This window comes from Actinia tenebrosa, unplaced genomic scaffold (genome assembly GCF_029948245.1).
Source record: "Actinia tenebrosa isolate PJP-AT-01 unplaced genomic scaffold, QUT_ActTen_1.0 PGA_scaffold13__45_contigs__length_12533684, whole genome shotgun sequence".
In the NCBI taxonomy this organism is placed as follows: domain Eukaryota; kingdom Metazoa; phylum Cnidaria; class Anthozoa; order Actiniaria; family Actiniidae; genus Actinia; species Actinia tenebrosa.
In genome coordinates, this window is record NW_028292573.1 from 12,388,656 (window position 1) to 12,410,341 (window position 21,686).

Consider the following 21,686-nt stretch of genomic DNA (forward strand, 5'->3'; position numbering starts at 1 on the left):
AAAATAACATACTTCGATCATTCTTTTTCAGTTTCATGTTTTCTTGCTATGTTTTGTAGAACCTATTCTACGAAAGTGTTATACATAATGTTGCCAATACTGTTCCGTGCTTGTAATAACGTCTCAGTGGTTTGCGAGCAGTTTTTGAACACAAAATAAAGATTTATCACAGTACTTGGTACCTTAACTCAAATTTATTGTCCAAGCTGTTCATCTTGACCCGATTGTACGAAGATTGGATAGCGCTATCCGGCGGATAAACATTATCCAGTGGATAAATTTATTAGGTAACAGCATCGTCTTATCCACTGGATAAGGATTTATCCATTGGATATCGCTATATCTACCCTTCGTATAACCGGGCTCAGGCCAGGAGAGACCTCGATGTCAGTTAAAGAACATAACTATATAAGATGCAGCTAGGACACAATGTCAACTAGCTAAAAGCGATCACAACGTTCTTCTGTATACCGTGTTTTCTGAGAGTTTTTGCTGTTGGTGTTGATATTGTTCGTTTTGGTGTTGTTATTTATAAGGTTGTTACTGCTGCTTTTTTTGTTGATGATGTTGCTGTTGTTGTTGCTACTGTTGGTGCTGCTGCTATTGTAGTAGCTGTTGATATTGCTGCTAGTTAATTGTGTTGCTGCTGTTGTTGCTACTTTACGTTTCCGTTTTCATGGGACCAACCGTTATATGGTCTCAAATGTTTTTGTAATCCCCAACAAAAAAACTTATTATATATATGCACCTTCACTTCTTGTGCTTCTTATCAACCTGGGCGTATACTGCGTTGATCTCCTTATCATTATTCAACAAGTCCACCATGGCATACATCATGGTATCTCCTTTTGTTTGTTTGTAAGGAGTTGGCACACTTGGCGTATCTTGGCTTTTCCTGGACGCACTCATTATTGTATCAATGCTTGGGTGACGAGGTTTTCCCGCATTACCATTATTGCTTGCTTTGATTTCGCAAACACGAGGCTTGTCTTCCGTCATACAAACGATGCCATCTTGTTCAAGACCTTCATTTGTAGCTTTGGTTTTGCAAAAATATGAAGTCAGTGCATGCATACATGTTGTTGTAGAAAGAAGACGGTCCACTATTCGTGTCAATCAAGTGTTGAGTACGTTCGAATTCATCTTGGTATGCTTTGGAATTAAGGTCAGTGGTTGCATACAGGCTGTTGCAAGAAAGGGCTGCAGTTGTATTATCATTCTTGCATTTTTTCTGTTGGCCATGTTTAGTTGCTTTGGCAAGGGCTTTGTTTTGTTGGAAATTAAGGTCAGTGGCTGCATACAAACTGTTACAGGAATCTGGTTCAATTGCAGCATCCTTCTTGCATTGTTGCTCTTGTCCATGTTTAGATGCCTTGGCAAGAGCTGTTTTTTGTTTGGAACTAAGGTCAGTTGTTGCATACACGCTGTTGCAAAAAACTGGTTCAGTTTCAGCCTTCTTCTTGCATTGTTGCTCTTGTCCATGTTTAGATGCCTTGGCAAGGGCTTTGTTGTGTTTGAAATTAAGGTCAGTTGTTGCATACAGGCTGTTGCAAGAAACTGGTTCAGTTGCAGAATTCTTCTTACATTGTTGCTCTTGTCCATGTTTAGATGCCTTGGCAAGGGCTTTGTTGTGTTTGAAATTAAGGTCAGTTGTTGCATACAGGCTGTTGCAAGAAGCTGGTTCCTCCATAGCATCCTTCTTGCATTGTTGCTGTTCAGAAGAAGGCCCAGCAACAGCCTCTTCCGATTGCTGATGCACTTTGTCATATTTAGATGCAACACCTTGGAATGGCTTGGAATTAAGTTCAACACTTGCACAGAAGTTTGCATCTGAAGTAAGTGCAGAATCAACTGGATTCAAGTATAGGTTTTCATCATCATAATATATGGAGGTCAACTTAGCAGATTGTGGTATTGCATCATGCACTTCAGAGTAGGTCGATAGATCCGTATCATATAGTATATCATGTGTCATGTTATGAGTGGATGGTTTTGGGTAGTCTATGTCATCGACTGGTGCAGCATACTGCACAGCATCTAGGCCCACTATCTGTACATCCTCTGAGTTTGCGTTGCTGATGTTTCTTTGTTCTTGTTCACATAATCTTGTATTAAAGGCTGCAATTCTTTTTGATGGATTTCTTTAGAGGAAATAGCAAAATATAATTAAAATCGACTTTTTACCGCACTTGGAATTACCAAATCCTTGGTATACTTTTTCTCCTTGATATCACAGAATTCTCTTGTGATTAAGTTATAATATAATTTGGAATTAAAATCTACGAACGTGGTCGCCGTTCGACACCTCGATAGTCATCAAGGGGTTGAACGACGCGCAACTTATCGGAATGATAGTTTTTTTATAATTTGAAACTATATGGGGGCACAGATAGTCTAAGGCGTCACCAGTTTACACCTTCTCCTTTCTCTTTCTGATTTCCTGGAACTATCGCTGGTTTAAGGAGAAATTAAAAGTCGCGGGCGATGCTAATAACCTCTGCGAGCAAGGGCGACTAGTTGCCAAATTATCAACCTCATATTTTAAACAACATCTTGCTTACCTAGAAGATTTAATCTGTCTTTGTTTTTGTCCTAAAACAAGAAACGTATGTTTTATTGTTTTGTTTTATTGAGGCTGGAAAAAAAAAAAAAACGATTTGAAATACAAATTTGCGAGTGCATAGCGACTATTTTTCTATGCAATCGACTCAACGACGACTAGCCTTGAATGGTTTGTAAACTAACCTGATTTCTTTCTGAACCAGCAAAATACAGCAACAAAGATACATATAAAAACAGCCAGTGAAACAGCGAGTGCAATCACCACGAGCATGATGCGAAATGACTGTTCTTTCCTGACAGTCTTAGTTGTACTGGAAATAGTTGAAGTATCTTGATCACGAGTAAAGGAAAAAGTCATTGTTATTAGTTCCTGATAGTTATTTAACATTATCATTAGGTCTAAAGAAAAAAAAAAAAAAAAAAAAAAAAAAAAAAGAAAAAAAAAGAAGACATTTACGCGCAGGAAAGGACGATAAGTGGGACTAATACTTTTGGTTTTTGGTGTCCCCTGGTGAAACAAACTAAAAAGAACCTGTCTCTAACACCAGGATCACCCTTATCTTCATGTCAACTGCCTCAACCTATGCTTTACTAAACAGTTTACAAGAGACGGGGTAACCGAAGTGAACTAAAAGTTATTAGCTAGCTGTCGATATTTACTGTTCTAGCTACTTACATGCAGTTATAGAAGTCGTCGGTTGCACCACGTTTTCACTTGTAGTTGTTTTTTCTTTAGTCGTATTAGTTGTTTTTTCAATACTCGATGTTGGCCCGACAGATGAATTGTGCTTTGTTTTATCATCGTTCACATTAGTATGGTAATAAGTGTGGTTGATTACATCTGTATTAGTTGTTTTTTCAATACTTGATGTTGGCCCGACAGATGAACTGTGCTTTGTTTTATCATCGTTCATATCGTAGCAAGTGTAGTTGATTACATCTGTTTTTCTCTTCTCGATCTTTTCCTTAAGCTCCGATGTTACTAAAAGATATCAAATATAATTTCTGTGGATTACTGTTATTTGTATTGTGTGATAGGGGTTGCTATAAGAACGACCCCGCCTTCTATAGTAATTACCTTCTATAGTGATGATTAATATCACGAGATCAGTAGTGTTACTCTAGGCAGTATTTTGAGACCGTTTTGACCATCTTAATCGTTGTAAAAATAAAGTAAAACTCGATTCTAGATCTACTTTTCGCAACAATTCAGGCAACGAGACTGGGAAACATTTTAAATGTTAAATATGGATTTTTCTTATGTGGCTTGCCTTCCGATAAATTAACGTGTGACACCAGCTTCAAGAAACATTGCCTAAACTAACCTCAAAAGCAGTGCATTACCGAAAAGGCGCGGAGCGATTTCTTAAAGTTTCAGAATATACTTACAATTTTTGTATTCACATATAAACATTCTGAATGTTCCACAGCTTATGTCATCGAATAATCCCCATCCTTTATAGTGTTTTATCATTTTAACACAATCTCCATCTCCGCTTGGCTGTTTTGGTGGTCGCCATTTATCAATGGTCATGTCATGTCCACTTATCCACTTCCAGTAGTCAGTTCTTGATATTCTCCTCAAACCAATATACCACTCGTTTTTTCCTACATCAGAGCCTACATCTAGACTTTGTATCGTCTTGTTGATAAACTGGTATTCGTCTTCTGTTTCCATGGATACCAATGTTCCGTTATTCTCTTGACAAATCTTATTGCTATCTTTCCAACTCTTTGCAATGTTGTGGAATGAGTAGCACTCTTGAGCTTAAGTGACAAATAAACATTAGTGTGTTTATCATTATCTAGTAACAAAACAATTTGTTAAAACCGAATCGAAATTTCAATGTAAAAAAACTGTGGATTCGAGAGATTGTATAATTTGATTAACTATCAGTACTATTTACTGAATCATTAGTTTTCAGTTTTCATTTGTTTATGTTTAATTCCAATGCAGCGCCTGGCGCAGAAAATAAGTGTAGTTGTGTATCGTACGTTCGACTTTGAGATTTTTTCATTTTTGTCGGCCATAGACTTTTGATTGGTTCCACACCAACGCGTTAAATCGTCAATAAATTTCTTTTTTCCAGATCAGTTTTACCCATAGATGTACTTTTGATTGTTTCAACACCAACAGCCGGGGTTAAATCTTTAACACATTCAATAGCTTTAGCGTTCCTCTTTTTATATTATTTCGGCTTGGCTTGTTCTGAAGTATTTTTAATGAACGTTAACATAATTGACAAGCAAGGAGACTTTTCCAATAACAAAGTATCTCAGGTGTCAAAATACACTTACCACTTGTACTTATGGTCAGCCACAACATCCCTAAGACAAGTAAGACAACAAAGAAGATGACATCCACTAAAACAACCGCCATGCTTGTTCCAGGTTTATGAGAAGACAGAACAGAAAAGGTTTGCAACTTAGCGGAAACTAAGCCTTCGCAATCTGCAAGTGATATGATTGGATGAAATAATTTTTTTCTGCTATTTGATTGGTTAAATGTGACGGAAAGCTCCTTGAAGGACTTTGTATACTCAAAGGTCTGTTTCATAAGCATGTTAATTGTATGTACACGTCACACGCGCGTGCTGCAGCAAGGCGCTGACAAGAAAACGTGAATGTATATAGTTTCCCTTTTCTCTTAATCTTTCACTTTTCAGTAAAATTATTTTTTTTGTCCATTTAGTTTAAAACAAACACAGTTCTTGATTGGACGTGCACGTGTTTGAACAGTTGAAAAGGAATCAAAACAAACATAAGATAGACAGATCAAATAGGTTTTGAGAAAAATATGGTCATTGACTTACAGTACCTACACGGTACGATATGCCGTATAACATTGAAATGGCTTTCATTGTCTTTCAGTCTTCATCCAATCATAACACGTAGTCAGGGCAATGGTAAGATACAGTCCGGCTATAGAACAGTTAAGAATTTGTCGTTTTCATCTCTTAGCTATATAAAGAGCGATAGCTCAATATAAAGAACGTGATATTCAAATTATAAGAAAAATATCGCTGAAGCATCTTTTATGCAGAATATAGATATATATTTTATATTTATAGTTTTCATTCAAATGCATCTGTTTCATAAATAATTCAGTATGGAATTGTGATTCAGTTTATAGTCCTACTATATATAATTAGTGGGTTTGAAAAATCGTCCTTGTTCTTAGAAAGGGCAGCCCACAATTTGCTAAAAAAAAACTGTATTCTTCATTCCATGAAAGAAACTAAGGGTGATTTACCACGTAGGGGACTTAGTATTCTTTTGTAAATTATCTGCTTGGGCAAATATTCAGATAAAAGATAAAAGGGAGGAAGATAACTGGAATTTTCAGCAACTTCAAAAGCAATACCCTCCCTTAGCGCAGCTGGCTGAGTAAAAATAAGAGATGTATTTTGTCTGAAAAGTTTAGCAAATGGATTTAATGAATACCAAAAACGGAGTCCACTTGGGCATATCATATTATTCAGTCTATAAGTCTTTAATTTTCGAGTATCAAGGATTGTTATGCAAATTAAGTTCACGTTTTTGTTTTCATCTTATTTTAATGGCGGTACTCGATGTCAAGAGCCCCCTTAACTGTTCGCATCTTCTATCGAAAGTTAAACCGTCATGTGTCAAGCTGCGTGCGATATTTTAGCTTCGAATCATCTTTACATTTTTCGTTTTCTTATAGGATCCATGTCTTATTTAAATGTATTTTTCATCCTTTCTTTCGTATTTCTGTTTTGTTTTATCTAGAGAGTTTGCGCATCTCCAAAACAAAAATGAGAAAAAAACGAACTTAATTATTTTACACTGCGCGCGCACTCAAAATGGCCACTGTAGATCCAATCTTGTACCCAGAGCCTGCGTTTCGTCTGGCCTGCGGCGAAGAATGAGGGCTCTGGCATAATCCATTTCTGGCATAATCCATTTCTTATTTTCATTTCTTTGGGCTTTACTTTCGGTTAGCAAAGGCAAAAAGCAAGCGGGCCATGGCTTAACCATCTAAAAAAAAGAACAGACTCGTACCCAGTCGTAACTAGTGTGCGCGCGATGGGTGTTTGCTTTCCTTTTCCTTCCATCCCTTGATGAACCGCGAACTCAGTAAATCCTTCCCATCAAGCATAGCGTGAGATTGATAAAAGAATAGAATCGACTTGGTACGAATCTGAAAAAAGGACAAGATCACGACAATGTCTCCTGAATTTAATGATTTAGTTGGTAGGCACCAATAAATAATCCTTCCGGCACTCCGCACCAGAGACCTATTGAAATGTTTGATACTGGGTGTCAGTATAGATTGTTCACATATCGTTGTTCAGCATACATGTAAACACACAGCATATTTATTTCTGCGATTTGATATTTAGCTTTGGGGATATTTGAGGACAAATTCCCGGCGCCTGACATTGACGTCTCCTGTCTCATTTGATTCCCGTAAGATAAGACCTCTGTTAACCTTCTTGCTGTTTACCCTTCCAATTCCGTAGAGTAGATTTTGTATGAGTGTGTAAAGTCAAAACGTACGGCACGGTTAAGGTGCAGCGCGGAAAAGTAACGGAATTTCAAATGTTTTTACGCACGACTTTGATACGGTCACGGTAAGGCCCGGCCCGTACAGTAAGTTTTTCATAGTCATACGAAAACTGCTCTAGCATGCAATTGGTTACATATAAAGCTATGACCACGGAGAGAATCTTTCGTATTCTGTGTCGAGGAAGGACAAACTTAACACGCTTGACATGCAGCAACACTCGTCTAATCATCAACTCGTTTTCAATATCAATCCTATATTCAGCGTAACAATTCGTCTAAAACTGTTGCATGTATATCAGAAGTCACCTGAACGCTTACCTAATTTAGCGGCATCCATTAAACTGATTTAGGAGTATCTCTTACGAACTATCCCTTTACCTGATTTAGGGGTATCCATTACCTGATTTAGAAGTATCCCTTACCTTAACCAAGAGTATTCCTTAACCTGCTTTTGGAGTATCCCTCACCTGAACTAGGGAGTATCCCTTACTTGAACTAGAAGTATGATAATCCCTTAACCTGATTTAAGAGTCTCCCTTAACCTGATTTAGAAGTATCCCTTACCCAGCTTACCTGAACTAGGGGTATTTTTAACCTGATTAGCATTACCATTAAGCATTACCAAGCTTACATGAAATATATATTCACACGGATAAATAATTTCAGCACAGAAGTGCCCATTTCGTGCTTTGCATGCAACTTGCAACAAAACCCGTTTACCATTATTTTTTAAAATAGTGGTACTATTAGAAAGTTTGCTCATGATTAGGGACCAGTGCCGGATTATTTAATGCCTGGAAATTTTCAATTTTTCAACGAAAACTAAAACGGGTTTTTATCGACTGAAAGTTAAGTTAAGAAGAAAAAAAGAAAAGACTACCAAAAACATTTATTATTAGTCATAATAGGTCACCCATCCATGTACTAACTTCGCCTTATCGGACTTGACCCAGCAGTGTCATGATAGAGAAGTCCAAGTTTTTTTCCACTGGACCACGGTTGCAGGTGAATCATCATAACAATAGCCGTGAAAACAATGCACTGAATAGACTAGACTTTTCGACATTTAAATTTTCAACCGATTCCGTGCGTGGCAGAGATGCAAGGGATTAGCCGATATGGTCTGGGGGCCGGCTGGTCTCTCCCCTGAAGCTTCGGCTAGAACATTTTCTTGCGTAATTCGTACACCCAAGGGCAGAAGGATTTAATTGCCGTCAGGTCCGAAGTCCATACGCCGCCTCAGCTCTACGGATGTCTCGGGGGTATGGCACAGTGGAATCGATTTTTTAAAAATTTCTGTCGGTGATTTCGAACCCCATTGCATCCATATAAGTTCTTTAATTTAAAAACAACAACAAAAACAAAACCAAAAAAACAACAACAAAAAAAACAAAAACCAACCAACCAAAGAAACAAAAACAAAAAACAAACAAACAAACAAAGAAACAAACAAACAAATAAACAAACAAAAACAAACAAAAACAAAAACAACAAACAAAGAAACAAACAAACAAATAAACAAACAAAAACAAACAAAAACAAAAACAACAAACAAACAAACAAACCAACAAAAACAAACAAACAAAAAAACAACAAACAAACAAAACATATCATCAATTTGGCAATATCTTTTTACAAAGAATGACTACCCTATTCCTTTTGTTGATATTCAGAATTAAAAGTTAAGTAAGCAACCTCGATCGGAAAAATCAAATGTATATTTCCCTGATATAAAATGCCAGGGGTACAGCTCACTGACAATAGCTTTTACCATGTTTACTCCACTAGTATGACTTGGCTTTATTTGTAGCCTTACCACTGGTCCTGTATTAGCTTCCGTAAGTATTTAGATTTGTGTTCTTGTCTTTGGATTTTTGTTATCGTATTTGGATTTATGTTTGTGTGTTGCACATCTAATCCACTGAGCTCCACTATATATCGTATAAGAGGACCGCCACAACCTCTAGAAGAAAATAAACATAAACTTCCGGGTCTGGATTGGGCTTCCTGTGTTGTTTGTGAACTATCTGCTTGCCTCGGCAGGTCAGGTCATTTTCAGCATTTTCTCATCGATCAGTTTTTCATTTTAATACTCGTTTATGTGTATAAATGAGACATATTTCTTCCATGCACGAATATCGTATTCCATAGAAAACTAGGCGTAGGTTCAATACTTTGTTCTTACACGAAAAAGCATTTAGAATGGATTCCAATACATCATCAAACAAGACCCCGTAAGTGAAACTATAGAAATACTTTATTTATTTCTGATACTTGTAGATCCACAATATTATGTTCCTTAGCATTATCACATCTATTTTGAACTGCAATTCTTTGCATGTCTGCATGCAATTCATTTCAAAAGAGGGTTGTGATCTTTCTGAACAAGTTTGTCAGACTAGATCTGCATTTGCTGGTCCTAATAAAAGGTCATCAAGCTATAAAAGAATTGCGTGGAATCTTTTATCCTTGCTGGTTTTGAATGCCCGATTTATTACCTTATTGTTATGGTTTGTTTAAACACCTTTACCTATTGTTATAGGTGTTTCAGCTTGAGGCCTTTTAAACGACAGACAGCTTTATCCTTTGGTCATGCATGTATATGTTTATTTAGCACTAATGTGATTGAGTTGTTATCCGTATTATTAAGCTGGTCTCTTATTAAGCAGTACTTAAAGCTCGCTTTTTATAAGCTGAAATACCTATATATAGTTAATAGTAAAATAATGCTCATGATCAACGGAAGAATGGATATAATTTTTCATTGCACGATCAGTCATCGGATTTTATGAGTTTCAATAGCAAATATTGAAGTTACACTCAATTGCCTTCAAACTATTGCTGATTTTCGGTCATTTTCTATACATTTCATTGAATTGACCCAAATTGCCTCGACTTGAAATGATTGTTTTGTTTGAAGGCATTGAATTGTAACTCTAAAATCTGCTATTGCAGGGGCCATGATGTAATTTTGATTTGGGGAGAGGGAGGGGGGGGGGGGGTGAACTGAACATTAAAGGTGGCAGCATTTAGGGGGGTCCGTGGGAGGCTCCACTGGAATAGTTTTAAACTGAGACCCATTTAAAGTTTGATTTCTAGCATTTTGAGGGACACTTACAACGTATTAATCTATTGATATTTTAAATTGCAACTAAGTAATTCAAAATATGGTTTCAAAATTATTGAGGAGCTATAGCCTCCAGCAGCCACCCCCCCCCCCCCCCCCCACAGCTCTGTGGTCCCTGCATCGCTAGGTTTCAGTCAGCTGTTAAAAGTCTTTGAATCCCACTGTCTACTTAAAAATTATTTTGTCTGTACTTTTTTGCTGTTTTTGATTTAATTTGATTATCTTTTTGCTTTTTATTTGTTTATAGTGTTGATGAATCCATTGATTTACCGATTCGGAAATGCCTTTTTAGTAAAGATATGTATGATATTTACTGCCTCATTCCATCGGTAAGTTGTGATATTTTAATTGTAATAAGTTATTTATCATTATTATTTTAAACTTGAGTATAGGGTTTTGCACACTGTGATCCATTGGTCAAGGGATCAGTGATTATGAGACAATATTCACTTGGTTCGGAGAGGAAGTAAAATAATGAAAATAGAAATAATACTAAAATAAAAAATAAAAATAAAATGGGATTTAACAGTGGCATTTCTACAGAGTAGCTATTCATCCACTGTAATTCCAATTGAAATTTAGGAGTTGATTTTTGTAGAGGGAGGAAAACTGGAGAACCCGGAGAAAAACCCTTGAAGCACAGGAGAGAACCAACAAACGACTCTACTCACATATGACACCGAGCTTAGCGGGACTCGAACCCGGGTCGCATTGGTGAGAGGCGAGTGCTCTCACCGCTAGGCCACCCGTGCTTCCCTAAAATGTTTTTTTACCCTAAATTTTGTCATTTCTCTAATATCGAAGTCTAAAAGTATGCTTAAACAATATGTGAACATATATACCTTGACTTTGTCTCAGTGAATATGCACTATATATAACCACTTAACCATCCAAGAATAATTGTTAATTAACCATAACTATAACATAATATTAATATACCATTATTATTGAATATTGTGAATCATGCATCCTGATTGGCTACAGTGGTGCAGAGGAGAAATTCTAGTGCATGTAACAAATTAGGTAAAAGGTTTGTACCTTTACTGAGCAATCTCCTGGGTTATCTGGCCACATATGAGTGATATTGACAGATTATATATCCCATTCTCTTGAGTATTATTCTTTTTTTACCTGTGACACTTTGCTGGCTGGTTACCTTATGTATGACTAAAGCATAATATAACTAAAATCAAACTGCTGACATGTTATAAATTCCATTCTCTTGAGTATTATTCCTCTTCTACCTGAAAGGTGGATTGGGTGGCTGCATGGCCACCATATGCTGGAGTTTCAAAAGTAAGATTAAAGTATAATGTAACTAAAAATAAATCTAAAGAGGATTTTTATATACTGACTTATAAAACAATTTCATCCCTTTGAAATCACCCTAGATCAGCCATATATTGATGCAATTTACATTTTGTGTCCAACAGCTTACTATCATCACTATACTTGCATTCCTGAACAAGAGAGTCAGGATTAAACCTAAAATCTGTGATGGAAGACCTGGTTTAGTCTTGTAAGTAAATCTTATTAGGATATTTTGATGACAAGTTCAATTCAAAACTTCAATTCAAAACTTCAATTCAAAACTTCAATTCAAAACTTCAGTGAATTGCACCATGCAGCATAGCACAGCACACCATGGCACCATGCAAAATAGCAAAGCACAGCATGGCACAGTGAAGCATATCAATGCACAGAATTGCACAATGAAGCAAAGCAAAGGGCAGAATGGTGCAATGAAACAAAGCAAAGCACAGAATGTCACCATGGAGTACAGCACAGCACACCATGACACCATGAAGTACAACAAGGCACAGCATGGCACCATGGAGCCCAGCAAAGCACAGTATAGCACCATGGAGCACAGCATGGCATGGCACCAATGCAACACAGCAAAGCACAGCATGGCACCATGGTGCCATGTAACACAGCATGGCATAGCACCATGCAACACAGCAAAGCACAGCATGACACCATGAGCACCGCCATGGCACCATAAATCACTCCATGCATCACAGCACAGCATAGCATAGCACCATGCAACCCAGCAAAGCACAGTATGGAACCTTGCAAATTTCACAGCATGGCACCATAGAGCGCAGCAAAAAACAGCACAGCACCACACTGCACAACACAGCAAAACACTGTGCAACACAGCATAGAATAGCCCAACACAGCACATCACAGAATAGCATGGGACAGCAGTCAGCACAGCACAGTAAATGTACACATCGCAGAATATCATGGCACTGCACGGCATGTCACGTCACGGCATGACATGGTGAACTTTTAAGCACTCTTATATAATTCATATTAATATACTTTAAATGTTTTTCAGGCCTATCAACTTTCTTGGCGACAACACCAATAATCGTCTGAGCATTGCTGTAGCATTTGGTGTTATTGCTGGTAATTGTATTGACCTCTTCAGTGACATTGCTGGATTAGATATATCATCATTTTCAGTGGTCAAACTACATGGCATTGGATCATGGGAAAAAGGTACGGTAAAACGCTATTTGGTATGTCACTATGGGTTCAATAACTCTCTTGCTCCAGCAGTGGGTTGTACGTATGTAGTCTTTGCTTTAAACACTCTCACTCACAGCACAGGCGCATGTTTTCTTTTTCTTCATGAATGGTTTCTATGTATAGAAATAAATAAATGAAAAACATATTGTACGACCATCCCTTCCCTTACGGGGCTCTTCTGTGAGGTTTGCTCCACACGCACTACCGCTCCATTTTATATTTACAACATACAGCACTCAACTCACATGTTGATGGAAAATTGGAGAACCTGTACATGGCGAGGGAGAGGAAAACACATCAAACAAACTCAATGCACATATGATCCAGGCCGAGCCAGGGCTTGAACCCCAACCACAGCTGTGAGAGGCCAGCAGTAAACCACTATGCCACCCATGCCAATGTCAAGTCATTTGTTTGTTTTTGTTTCAGCTGTTAATTCAGTAGTATTAGTCCTGTTGTATGGAGTAATCAACTTCCCCATATTTGCCTGTCTGATGACTGACCACCTGTTGGTTGGTGCAGTGTTTGGGTTCTTGTATACTCTAATGAAGTAAGTATGGGTCCTGTTGTATGGATTGGTCAACTTTCCCATCTTTGCTTGTCTGATGACTGACCATCCGTTGGTTGGTGCAATGTTTGGGTTCTTGTATACTCTAATGAAGTAAGCATAGCGTATATCCGGACTACCTGGCTTGCATAGTTTAACTAAACGTCATGTTTATGCAAGCCCAAATCAACCCCTAGGCTGATCTAAGTCAGGGTGGGGCCAACTCTTAGAATCAAGGGACAGACTTGACAAACTTTACTGGTATCTGATGCCGGCTCAAGAAAACAAATCCGAGACCCAGTGGGGATGAGTACACCACTGCTAAACCACCCTTGATTTTGAAAGCTTCTTAAACATGAATTACCAAAAAAAAATTTTGAGTGATTCCTAAGACTTGTTTACTCAAATGTTTAACTAAATTTCATTTTTATTTTAGGTTCATTGCATTAATGACTCTTTTGTTGTCATGCCCTGGTCATTACACACAGGAAGTACAGGATGGCGTAAGATAATTCAATATAATTTATTATTATTATTATTATTATTATTATTATCATTATTATTATTATTTTTAAATTCGTGTTGATAGAAAATATAAGTTCATATTCTTATGCATGTGCGTATAATGTTGAGTGTACAAGATCTAGAGTAAGGTTGTTATAAATTCGTAAAAATATAATGCTTTCCTTCTGAATATCAATAAAAAAAGCTTTTACCAGTAATTTTTAGACCCTCATAGATTATTCCAGTGAAGTTTCAGCCGTATTAAAGTTTGGAAGATTTTCGTACTAGTCTTTGGGCTTCCTTTGGCGGGGCGGGCTACAGGGCGGGGCTCCTTTGGCATAGAACCGCGGAGGGGATTGAGGACGAAAAAGCGTACAGAGATAGAAAGATTCAGAAAGATTCAGAGGAGGCTAGTACTAGTCCACATTTCAGGGTTTTTTGTTCTCTGGTTATCATTTACCAGTAGAATTGTTTATATGATTATTTTACTTAATCCAGGTTTTGAATAAAGGATACCAAGAGTCAGAGCTGTATGAAAGTATTCCGGGACTCTTGTGTCACATTTACCTGCTTGTGCGCTTTTTCCTTTTGTTATTCAACGAGTTAGCAAGAAAATGTTGGACTTCACATCACCCGGAGAATGAGGTAAGACTTGCGCCAATTTTTACAGCAGACAAGTATAATGCTGCCAAATAGCTCATGTTGTTGCTGGAAGAGTCGCCATATTAAGTTTCATTGATGCTGAGCTTTTCTCTGTCTTTGCGGGCGTATTTCTGGGCATGCCCCTAGCGGTTAGTGGTAAACCTGATGCTAAAGGTCTCCATCATTGTATAACTAGTATATAACCATGATTCGGGTTTTCTAGGAATTAAGCGTTGTTGTCGCCAAAGATCACGACATGATCCACGTACGTCACTTGCTGGGCAACGTATCGGGGTCGAGTAATCAAAGGTGAACATTATTATGTTAAGCGCACAACGTAGGTACATATCTTTTTCTATTTTATTTGATTATTTAGTCAAGTATCTTAGCGTTTTATGAGTGTCATTTATTTCTCCACCCCAGCTCCCCCACCCCCCGCCCCTTCGAATGGACAGTGCTGGCCATATTGTATGTACAAGTATATATACTGATTTAATTTTTCTAAACGCTTCTTGCAGGACTGAGACTCGAAATTGGTTCATCCGTCTAAGAGACAAAATCTATAAACCAAGACCAGGTATCAGTAGAAAGCTCAGTTGAATGTGTGACTGATGTAGTCCACTGATTAATGTAGTAGTATTGTCAGAGAGAGGACTGAAAAAAATATTTTGTCTTCAATACGGGTACGCTGATATCTTACAACTCATCAAGTCAAACAATAAAGTCTTACGTCGTTCGTAAAGCCTGGGATTTTGACCAGGACGAACGTAGGGTCTAGGGCGTTCGTAAAGTCAAATGCAAATAATTGAATCTGATATCTTAATGATAATATATTAATCATCTTTATCAACTTGAGATGTTTGACTGAATAATGAGATGAGATGGAAAAAGAAAGAGAAAAGTGTTGACGTATTGCGCTTAAAGGTGAAACTTGCAACGCCGATTTTTTGCGCAACACTGTTGCACGAAAAATCGTTTTCGTGTAACATAGCGCTGAGGACGATTTTTCGCGCTTTTTTTCACTCTGCAACACGTTGCAAGTTTTTGATCTGGCTTCAAAAACTTGCAACACAAAATGGCGAATTTTCAGCAAATCGATGTGTGTAACATGTCCATCGCCGATTTGACGCGCAACAAAATAGCGCCGACTGTAGAAGAAGTAAGTTTAAAGAGTACAGCAACTGAAGCGATTGTCTAAACCTACTGAAACAGACAAGACAAAACTTTTGTAGTTGATAAAAAATGATAAAAGCAAGAAAAGAAGAAAAAAGATAGCTGTGAGTGAGTTGGCAGCGCGTGGACTGAATTCTAAAGTAAATGTTGCGCGAAAAGTTGCTCCCGTGTAACATGTCGAAAAAAATCGACACACTAAAGGCGCAATAGCGTTGCACGAAAAATCGGTGTTGCAAGTTGTTCCGTGTAACACCACCTTAACATAATGCTCACCTTTGATTGCTGGACCCTGATACGTTGCCTAGGAACTGACCTACGTGGATTATGTCTTGATCTTGGGCGGTCTTAATAATGTTATTTTGATTTTTCCTTTGCCTCGCAGATTTCAAGTTTTCGACAGGAATGGTTTCCACATTCACTGTTATTGTAATATTCATTTACTATGTAAGTATGCGTTTATAGATGGACGTCAAGCTGTATGAGTCACGCTCGTTTGTGCAAGCAAGATATCTATGTTCCTATTTAAGGGGGGAGGCAAGATATCTATGTTCCTATTTAGGGGGGGAGGGAGGGAGGGGTAGTTTTTTTCACGTTGAAGGAATCAAAGGACAACGCCTTTATTATGTTATTACATGAAAAATAACTGAGTTTATCGCTAATTACCACCGGGGAAACTGTTGCAGGGGAAGCTGTTACTATGATCGTAGCATCAACAACTTTACCTACTTTGGAATTTAGCGTGTTAATTAGTTTTTCCGGGGGGAGAAAAATCGAATAACCAGGAGAAAAACCCTCAAATCAAGTGATGCTCAGTCCAGAAATTTAACCCAAGACCCTAGAAGCGAAAGTACAACCTATACACCCCTTTGGTTCCAGAACAGAGGCAATTTCGCTCTGATGTCCTTCACTACTTAGTCTGGGCCTTAATCGTTGCTTTCGTTATCTCTCAGGTGGAGTAAGTCGTGTTCTTTATAATTTCCTTTAGTTGACTGTGTATTTGATATTACTCGGCGGAGAGTTAGAAGAATCAGTAAAGAATGCTCGAAAAGAGATGAAGGATCCAAAAGTTGACCACACGAGTTTAGATTATTATTTGAACAAATATTTTTTGCTGATTGCCGACATCTCGATTGGTAAGAAAGTAACTTATTTCCTATAGTTTAATTGTATGGTGTTTTTAATCCTTATTGTGAGAAATTTGCGCTTAATGGTGTAGCTGCATTTATTTCAAAGTAAGAGAAAATTAACTTGCGCGCGCGCTCTTTCCGTTTATCATTTTGATAACCAAAAACGAAACGGAAAGAGCGCCTCGCGTAATTTGATGACGCAAAGGAATAGGGTAAGGCGAAATTTAAACTGCACCCGGTTACTAAAAATAGCCCAAACGGGAATTTATTACATGGCGCGCGTTATTAAGAAGTTTCCCTCTCTTATTTATGCTCTCTTGATTAAAGTATATAAAGGGAGTAAAGAAGGAAGGAAGGAAGGAAAGAAAGGAAGAAACAAAGAAAGACAGAAAGGATAGATATTGTTGCCACTAAATCAAGTTCTATTCAACAATTTCTCCACAGCATCTACCTACTTTTCTGTCGTCTTCACGTCCATTTTCTCGGTCTTGATGATTCTTCATTTAATGAAATGCCACAGGTAAGTACCTATCGTAGAGAAGCTACTTAGGAACACCGTATACATAGGACCAATCGTTTCTATCTTTAATTCTTATAGAAGCCATGTGCTGCTGTGCTACAGAATAAAAGACTTCCATGGCAACGGCCCATCCAGACTTGTGGTAAGATGATATGCTGATGAGCTACACGAGCACAAACCACTTAAAGTGCCATTGCTAATTTCCTGCTTCTCTTTTTAGCCTTTCTCCTGCTACTCCTCCTTCGTCTTCCTCTTCCTCCTGCTTCTCCTCGATCCTTCGTCTTCCTCTCCCTCCTGCTTCTCCTTCTTCGTCATCACTTTTCTTCTGCTACTCCTTTTTCGTCTTCACTTTTCTTCTGTTACTTCTCCTTCTTATTCCTCTTCCTCCTGCTTCTCCTTCTTCGTCTTCACTTTTCTTCTGCTACTCCTCATTCGTCTTCCTCTTTCTTCTGCTACTCCTTCTTCTTCCTTTTTCCTGCTTTCACTCCTTTTCCTACTACTGATCCTTAATAATCACCCTGTCTTCCTTTCTCTTCTTTTCCTTCTTTTCCTTCTACTGTTTCCTTCTCCTTCTCCTTCTCCTTCTCCCTCCTCATTTCTCCTCGTTCCTCCATGTTTCCCTTCCGTTCTTTATCCTGCGTTCCCCCTCTTCTCCATCATTTGAATTCCTCCTACCTCTACTTCCCTTCCTTCCTACTCCATACTTCTCCTATTTCCTCGCCTTCTCCGTTACATTTTTCTTTTCTTTTCTTTTCGACAGGGCCGAAGTCTTAGTTACCCTGGCTATCAGATTGCTTATGTTGGTTGGTTGGGACTTGTGATAATTTACTTGAAGAAATTGGGAAGCCATTTCAAGGTTACGGCATACCTTACCTTGGATGTGCTGTATGTCTGTGCGGTATGTTTTCCACTCATACAAAAGCCGCTCTTAACAAAAGAGACTTCTCGATCTCATGAGCTCAGTTTTAAATATCCCACTTGGCTTAATTTCTTAGGCTATTAGCGCGCGTTGCATTCGAGCTACGGGTGCGAAAAATTTGATAATGTCACTGACTATGAAATTTATATCTTTCTCTTCAGGATACATCATCTTGGCCTTTATCATGTTCTTATTTTCATTTAGTATTGGTTCCATTATACAATATGTCAGTTGGACTACCCTGGAGGGTTTCATCAAGTCAATTTTGTAAGTAGGTGATCGGGGAAGGAAGGAAGAGGTGAAGGGAAGAGGGGGGGATGTGAGACGCAGGGAAAGGATTGGAAATGCCACTTAGCAGAGATAAGATGACTGAGGAAGGGAGAGGGGAAGGGAGAGGGAGAGAGGAAAGAAGAGACACAGGAAAAGGATTGGGAATATGACGCAACGCGAGCAGAGATAAGGCGACTGGGGAAGGGAAGGAGAGGAAGAGGGAGAGGGGAAAGGGGAGAGGCAGGGATAGGATTACAAATATCACGCAGCGCGAGCAGAGATGCGGATTGTTGCGGATGTCGCAAAGGGAGAGCAGAGAAGGGAAGACTGGAAAGGCGAGATGGCGTAGAATGTCAAGGGGCGAGGGAGGGCCGTAGAGGAGCATGGGAGGTGGATAGTTATTAAAAAGGAACTCACTTTTCAAGTCCCTTCTCTTACTAATCTCAACACAATTCTGATTTTCTACAGACCCATCTTAATGGTTTCCATTTGCGTCTGGATCTTCCAATACTTGTTGGGTTGGTTAATGTTCAGGGATCGTTGCTTTCCCGACTTCACCATCAATATCAATAACCAGTAAGTTACCCTTTGATTATGTTATCAGAATATTAGATTTCTTTTTGAATATGTAGCGTACATCATTAATAGTTCTAAAAACATGCCTTGAACCTAGAGACGACCAGGCTTTGATATACATAGGGTATACAACTGCTGCTGACAACAAGCATGTGTGTCGACATGTGTGACGTGTGACGTCACATGTTGTAACAGCGCTCAGTTCCTGCAGAATAAGTGAATGCGTGTTTTCATATCATTGACCAAGAGCATGACGCATTCAAATGTAAAATCATTTTTTCTTTTTGCGCAGAACGTTGCTGAAGTGAATGTTGCATGGTTCTCCGTCTGTACACCGTTTCCTGGCAACATTTACGCAATTGTTAACATATGACTGACATACGATTTGAGTTTTTTGTGCAATAGTTCAGACATTGACGCTTTTTTCTCACATCAATATTATTAATAACTGTATTAAAACGTTTGATCGTAATCATAATGATAATCATGATGATAATAGGGAGTTCTTATTAGCGCATTTCACAATTTTCTCAATAGTGCCTTACCTCACCTCATATAACCTCTGCGCATAAGGCCTTCTTGCTTTATTCTCAATGCGCCTTACATTTACTTTAAGGGCTGCTTATTAAGGCACTATTAACTATTATTATTTTGTCTTTTTTAGCCGTCTCTACTGCGTGATGTCGTTCTTCTTTTTCTTCTTCAACATTTTGGTCGGATTTTTTTCCTCGATATTCCGTCTCTTGAAGAGCATGTTTCTTGGGGTTATATTCTTGTCACGCATCGATCGAACCCCTCTGATGGTGGGCTACCACAAATGGGACCAAGGTGAGACTGCGTTACTCATTATTGTGTCACGTATTTCACTGAATGGAAAGCCTAGTTTGCTATGTTAAAATACTTGTGTTGAATACTATTTAATCAACAATCGATTATCAATAGGTTACATGTCGTATATTGGTTTTCTCAACGTACTCAAGTCCTTCGGTCATCCTGTCATGTTGGTTTTCTGTCAACTACTCTTGGATCTGCGTCAAGCTGATTGCCACTTACTCGACGATGGTAAGTAACTTACACGATATGGATGTGTGCATGCACAAGTCGTTATCTTTTTCCTTTGAACCAAGTTTGAACTTAATGAGGTCGAAGACCGAAGAGACCGAAGAGACCGATGTGCCCGAAGCTTTGAAATCTCGAGAGAAGAAGACGCTTTGGTCTCACAACATTTGATTTGGATAATGCGAAATTCTGATTTCTTAGTAGTCAAATTCACTAAATGCAATAGCAAGGGATCCTGGAAGCATCGTACTATTGGTAGATTGTATTGTATTCATACAACGGTTTGTTTTTTGCTTGACGTTTTTTTTTTGCTTGTGTCCAAGAAGTATTTGTTGCGGATATGACGCGTGAACGAGTAGTGTCCTATGGATCTTCAGGTCAGTATTGTATAAATAAAGACCTAAAATCTTTCTCTGAATGATATCTTGTTTTGTGTCGTTTTTAAGAATAGTTTTTCGTATATATTTGTTAATGTTTCTTGGACTTGCACATGTCCAAATCGTGCAAAACAAACGTTTTCTCTTGTTTTTGTATTTTGTTTTTGTCTTCCCTTATGAAATTTACGAAGGCTTACGTGAGTTCTCTTTGAAAAACGGAAGCAAGCAATCCACATTTCAGGAAGCCTTCCCAAGACTAGATAAAAAAAATAATCAAAAAAAAATTACTTTATTCAAGTGTCTAGTCGTTCTAGCGCTTTCGCACTAATTGGGGACACTTTTCGCTCACACGCACTACCACTACATTTAATATTCTATGCACACAACGCTCAACTCACATGTTTATTTTTACGGAGGGAGGAAACCGGAGAACCCGGAGAAAACCCTCGTAGCATAGGAGAGAACAACACATCAAAAAAACTCAATTCACATGTGGCGACCGCAGGGCTCGAACCAGCGACCCGACCCGTTGGGCTCACAGCGGTAAAAGGCGACGCGTTAGCCGAGAACGCCACCCATGCTACCCACATAAACATTTAAAGTACGTACAGACAGGTCGTACATTTGAATACTAGATATAGAGTCAAAGCAATTTGGCCTAAATGGGAAAACAAATTCCCCATAGTTCTTATTGCTTTCTTTATGAATTTTTCGTTGTCTTGTTGCTGCTAAAGCGACTACTTTTGAGTGGAAAGAAGCCATAATAAGCCCATACAAATTTTCTACAAAAAACTTCACTTTATTTCTTTTCCTCATTTTCTACAGCAACACATGAGATTAAAAGATCGTTTACCTCTAAAACTGCATGCAATCGTTGGCTGGTGGCCTACACATTGCTCAAGAATCCTGATCTGCAACGTCTGAGAAAACGAAATCTGAACTGCAAAGTTTTGACATGAAGACAGCGGCAAATCCTTTTAAAGCATGAGTTAAAAGCGTCGTTTTTATTCGATGAACATGTTTCTTTCATCTTAAAGAGGTCACGTGACGCGTCTATTTTCCGATGCAGACTCTTCTTTTGGTGTCAGGGGTTTATAATTGTGCAGTTTTTGCAATTTTGCAGTTTCCTTTAACATTTTAAAATATTTCTCCTTTTTTTCGAAGAAAGACAGACAAAGTGCAGCGAGCAAATCATACAACCAACCGAGAGTT

The 21,686-nt window shown here is 38.4% G+C and overlaps 2 protein-coding genes across 2 annotated transcripts; one reads left to right on the top strand and one right to left on the bottom strand.

The window, feature by feature from the left end:
• Nucleotides 1-20: 20 nt before the first annotated feature.
• On the bottom strand, nucleotides 21-5,094 carry LOC116295402 (uncharacterized). The gene is made up of 6 exons (XM_089028976.1): nucleotides 4,861-5,094; nucleotides 3,952-4,329; nucleotides 3,239-3,544; nucleotides 2,746-2,892; nucleotides 2,562-2,592; nucleotides 21-2,141 (listed from the first exon to the last, which is right to left on the bottom strand). Exons 1-6 carry the CDS (start codon nucleotides 4,940-4,942, stop codon nucleotides 1,028-1,030), a joined length of 2,058 nt encoding a protein of 685 aa, XP_088885102.1. The 5' UTR covers nucleotides 4,943-5,094; the 3' UTR covers nucleotides 21-1,027.
• A 4,027-nt stretch (nucleotides 5,095-9,121) lies between these two features.
• On the top strand, nucleotides 9,122-19,736 carry LOC148911872 (stimulated by retinoic acid gene 6 protein-like). The gene is made up of 17 exons (XM_089028985.1): nucleotides 9,122-9,329; nucleotides 10,470-10,551; nucleotides 11,656-11,741; nucleotides 12,567-12,730; nucleotides 13,190-13,310; nucleotides 13,744-13,810; nucleotides 14,310-14,456; nucleotides 14,677-14,762; nucleotides 14,972-15,030; nucleotides 16,009-16,070; nucleotides 16,612-16,759; nucleotides 17,198-17,273; nucleotides 17,352-17,415; nucleotides 18,034-18,171; nucleotides 18,354-18,459; nucleotides 18,931-19,038; nucleotides 19,703-19,736. Exons 1-16 carry the CDS (start codon nucleotides 9,298-9,300, stop codon nucleotides 18,939-18,941), a joined length of 1,449 nt encoding a protein of 482 aa, XP_088885111.1. The 5' UTR covers nucleotides 9,122-9,297; the 3' UTR covers nucleotides 18,942-19,038; nucleotides 19,703-19,736.
• Nucleotides 19,737-21,686: the final 1,950 nt, after the last annotated feature.